General features: G+C 43.8%; 1 protein-coding gene across 1 annotated transcript; it reads left to right on the forward strand.

The window, feature by feature from the left end:
* Positions 1-3,052: 3,052 nt before the first annotated feature.
* Positions 3,053-3,557, forward strand: LOC118756565 (the record flags this gene model as incomplete). The annotated part of the gene is made up of 1 exon (XM_036491321.1): positions 3,053-3,557. A coding segment is annotated over exon 1 (505 nt), but the record flags the coding sequence as incomplete, so codon positions are not given.
* Positions 3,558-5,419: the final 1,862 nt, after the last annotated feature.

The following is a 5,419-nucleotide window of genomic DNA, read 5'->3' on the forward strand; positions in this document are numbered from 1 at the left end:
GCCCCCTCATATTCAAATAAGTCCCGAAATTTCTACATAGTATGTACGTCGGCCGCTGTGGTGTAGTGGTAAGCAGTGCGCGCTTTCACACATCAGCACCTGGGTTCAAGCCCTGGTCAAAGCAACATCCCAAAAAATATAGAAAAAGGTTTTTTCTTAACAGCGGTCGTCCCTCGGCAGGCAATGGCAAACCTCCGAGTGTATTTCTGCCATGAAAAACAGCTTCTCATAAAAATACAATCGCCGTTCGGAGTCGGCGTAAAACTGTAGGTCCCTCCGCTTTGTGTGACAACATCAAGGCGCACGCCACAAGTCGGAGGAGAAGCTCGGCCAAACACTAACATATGTGTAAGCGCCAATCTATTATTATTATGTACATATGTGAGTTCTAGCGTTGCGCGCGAAAAAAATAGTTACTAATCCAGATATAAACATCAGCTCATTTGTCCCGTACGATACACGGACTTACATATGTACTTATATATACGGGAGTAGAAAATTCCATAGCTACATACAGTACACCGTTTGTTCAGTTCCCCGCTATTACTCTGAAACCACTTGTTTCGGGCATACATATGTACATACTCACTTATACGCACGACCCAGAAGCATAACACACGAAATTGTGTTTGCAATTAATTTGCTTTTAATTCTTGGTACCCGAAAAGGAACTAAAATCGCTTGTCTCTTGTCTCCTTCTTCCACTTATGCCATAGAGATTCCCCCAGTGTCAAAAGAAAAAAAATCCGATTCTGCTACAAAATTTGCGACATACCTACATATAAATATATATATATACATACGTACATATTCAAAAGCCGAAAAGACAAACGGTATATCCATTTACTTACGTACGTATACATAGTACTGCTAGCATATTTATCTATTTCGCTTCGCTCGCTCTCCAACCACCTTTTGCGCTTCCAAAATTTGCAACTCCAGCAAATACACATACGTACACATACGTACACACGTACATATATACTATTGGGCTCAGACGCGCTGAGACAATATACAGTAGAGGACAAGAAAATAGCACCAAGGTAGATACAGTAGAGCTCATAAAATTAGCACCACACAAAAAATTTAGCAAACGTTAAAAAGTAGCGCAAATCAGTATTTTAAATTGAAAAATAAGAAGTTGCTGAGTAAAACTTGGTATCTCAAGACAAGATAAAAATATTTTTACGTTTTTCACCCTTTCACTCACGGTTTACTCCGAATTCCCCCAATTACCTCTTTAGAACCCAAAATGGAAAAGAAATCTCCCATTGATTCTGACTCAAGCCTTCAGGACTTCATATTTGATAGTAATAGGCTAGAGTCATTTTATTCAAAATGGTCCAGCACCCTTATAAGCGAACACACCCAAACGCTTTTAAATGTGAAGTTACAGCAACTTGACAAGTTATGGGATGCTCTAATAAGCTCATATAGAGCAGTATCCCGCTCTGAGCACTTCGCTGAATCTAGCGGATCAATTGAGCAAAAATATAATAAGTGCTCAGAAAGTTATGAGAACTGTAAGATGCAAATTTTAGACGGCTTACAACTTCTCGGGGCAAATTCCCAGTCCCAAACAAGCACCATTCCCACCACAAATTCCACCCCAACTTCGAACTCCCAAGAAGTATTCCTCAAGGTACCACCGTGTGATACAGAAATTTTCCACGGTGGGTACGAAGACTGGCCGGCGTTCAGAGATATGTTCACGGCAGTCTATAAAAATCACCCCAAATTAACACCAGCCCAGAAACTGTACCATTTAAGGCAAAAAACAAGAAGCCAGGCCGGACAAATAGTGAAACAGTTCCCCCTCACTGATGACAATTTTGAACTAGCCTGGGATGCCTTAAAGTCACGGTATGAAAACCGTAGGATATTGGTGGACAACCAATTAAAAACTCTATTTAACATCCCACCCATATATTCAGAAAATGGTGAGCAAATCCAGAAAATTCAATCCACCATCAACAATTGCCTCTCAACCCTCTCAGCACAAGGAATCCCGACCAGCAATTGGGACCCCATCCTTGTATATTTATGCTCTTCAAAGCTGCCCAGTGAAACTCTATCTCTATGGGAGCAATCACTCAGCTCACGGAAAGAGTTACCACTTTGGGCAGATATGAGCAAATTCCTCACAAGCCGGTATGAAGTAGTAGAAAGACTTAACACATATCGGCCAGGAAAACCAAAGCTTCCCCACCCTAATTTCACCCCAAGAACGGGGAATCACAATTCCACATTTATAAATAAAAATAGAACTCAGAATTTCCATGTCGATCTAAATCAGCCGATTTCATGCAAACTCTGCCACTCAAGGCACCCCATGAAGACATGTGTGAAATTTAAAGCACTATCCGTATCTGACCGTTTAAGATTCGTAAGAGAGAACAAGTATTGTGAAAATTGTCTTTCTTACTCCCATTTAAAGAGTGAGTGTACAAGTAATTTCACTTGTGTATACTGTCAACGAAAACATCACTCTCTTTTACACTTACCGCAAAAGACCCAGACCCCCCAACCCAATTCAAAGCCCCAACGAACAACGAGTCAACTGGCTACTCAGACAAATAAAGATACAGAAGGGCCGACTTGCTCAAAATATGTGACGCACCCACCCCCCGAGAAAAACGACGTAAATAAGGTGTCATCTCATTTTTCGAGTACCAACGTCACAACTCTTCTCCCAACGGCGATAGTACCTATCTACTGTGATGGCGAATATCAAAATATTCGTGCTCTGGTGGATCAAGGTTCGCAAAAAACGTTTGTATCATCCCGGATACAAAAACTCTTGCGTTTGCCTATGACGGACGCACTATTCGAGATTTCTGGAATGGGTGGAATGGTGGTACAAAATTCAAAAAAAATCTGTGAAATCACACTTTGCTCAACAGATCGAGCCCATAGAATAAAGACCCAAGCTATTATTTTGCCCCAGTTGACCCATTTCCTCCCTACTGCAAAAATCTCTCATATTAATTTAGAAGAGATAAAACGATTAAGGCTCGCCGATCCCAACTGCTTCACCCCAAATAAGATAGATATGGTAATCGGCAGTGACCTAATCCCCCGAATTCTCCTACAAGGGCTGCAACAAAACATAAGCGGAAGTCTCATAGCGCAGAATACGATATTTGGATGGATTCTGAGCGGCCCAATCCAGGAGAGAATCTCCACCTTTACCACCCAGGTAACCGAACCCCAGGATGAATCTCTAAACTCACTGCTGAAGAAGTTTTGGGAACAGGAGGAAGTAGCAGTCACTCAACCCCGTTCCAGTGAGGAGGAGTTCTGTGAGGACCTGTATCGTCGCACGACAACCCGGCAGGCAGACGGACGATATACGGTGAAATTACCCGTCAAACCCGAATTTCCAGACACAATGGCTTTAGGTCACTCTCGACTAGCAGCGCAGCAGCAGTACATCAGCATCGAAAGGAATCTGGAGAAAAAACCCGACCTTGGCAAAAAGTACTCAGAGGTTCTGGAAGAATACATCACCATGGACCATATGGAGCCCACCTCATCCCAAGAAGTCATCAAAGACGGTAAATACTTCTCCTTTTATTTACCGCACCATGCTGTCATAAAACCCGACAGCAAAACAACAAAAGTACGCGTAGTCTTCAATGCCTCCAGAATATCCCACTCTGGAAACTCCCTCAATGACGTACTACACACTGGCCCAACCCTTCAAAACGACTTGATGCTCATCATTCTCCGATGGCGCCTCTACAAGTTTGTTTTTAATGGCGACATCGAAAAGATGTACCGCCAAATTCTTGTCCACGAGGAAGATCAAGACTTCCAAAGAATCGTCTTTCGTAGGTCTCCAAATAAGCCCATAGAAGATTTTAGGCTGAAAACAGTCACCTTTGGCGTCAATTGCGCTCCCTATCTTGCAATCCGTACGCTTCATCAGTTAGCGCAGGATTGTCAAGACGAATTCCCGCTCGCCAGCAATATCCTCCTACGCGAAACATACGTGGACGATATTCTCTCAGGCGGGCATAATATACAGTCCACTATAAGCTCATTATCTCAAGTTAAAGACGCCCTAAAATCTGCAGGCTTTCCACTACGAAAAATCACCTCAAACCACCCAAAAAATCCTGGAATCAGTCCCAGATTCCGAGGTCCTTGATGTTGATTTTCTCCAGTTTCAAGACACTAGCTCTACTAAAACTCTAGGCATAAAATGGAACGCGCTAACGGACTCCTTCTCTTACACGTACGATCCCGTTCCCGCTGCAAATTCGAGGACAAAACGGCAAATATTATCAGCGGTAGCGAAATTGTTTGACCCGGCAGGATGGCTAACGCCAATAATGATTTCCGCCAAAATGCTCCTTCAGCAACTATGGATGGAAGGCACTGACTGGGACGAGCAAGTAAAACCCAGCGCTTTCCACAAATGGAACACTCTGCGCGAAAATCTCCCCGCTATTAATGAAATTGTTATTCCCCGCTGGGTGCAATTCTCCCCTACTCATCGTGTACAAGTACACGGGTTTTCAGACGCCTCTGAAAAAGCTTATTGCGCCTGTGTCTACCTCCGAGTACAAATTGACGAAAACTCCTTCTCGTCACACATACTCGCAGCTAAAAGTAAGGTAGCCCCCCTGCAAACAGTCAGCCTCCCCAGACTTGAGCTCTGTGGAGCCGTCCTACTCTCCAAGCTGGTTAATCAACTCCACTCGCAACTAGATTTGCCTGCTCATGATTTATACCTCTGGTCAGATTCTTCCATTGTGTTGGCGTGGTTAGAAAAACCGCCACACACTTGGAAAACTTATGTTGCCAATAGAATTTCGCTCATACTCCAAAATGTGAGCAATGCCACTTGGCGGCATGTACCTGGTGCAGAGAATCCTGCCGATCTAGGTACCCGCGGATGCCATCCCCAAGATCTCGCGACATGCGCATTATGGTGGAATGGCCCAGAATGGCTGCAAAAACTCCCCACTTCGTGGCCAAAAAACCCATCTCCACATTCGTCACCCCCAGAACAACGACGTATTGAGTCCCTGCACACGATTGAATCGGTGGACATACTTGAGCGTTTCTCCTCCTTTGCTCGAGCATTGCGAGTAATCGCGTTTATGTATCGGTTTATAAACGCAGCGAGAAAACAGCCGATACCCACTTCTCTCCCCTTAACGCACGAGGAAATAAATCAAGCCAAACTACGCATTATCGGTCAGACCCAAAGCCAGTACTATATCAACGAAATCAGCTCATTAAATGCAGGGAAATCTATTAGCAAAAAAAGCCCTTTACTGACTCTGAATCCGATGGTGGATCGAGCTGGAATTATGCGCGTGAATGGACGTTTAGCTTACGCAGCTCTCAGTTACAATGAACGTCACCCGATCATAATTCCAGAAAATTCCAAGCTCTGTGCTCTGCT

Source organism: Rhagoletis pomonella, unplaced genomic scaffold, assembly GCF_013731165.1.
Source record: "Rhagoletis pomonella isolate Grant_MI unplaced genomic scaffold, Rhpom_1.0 Rhpom_scaffold_10883, whole genome shotgun sequence".
NCBI classification, from domain to species: Eukaryota; Metazoa; Arthropoda; class Insecta; order Diptera; family Tephritidae; genus Rhagoletis; species Rhagoletis pomonella.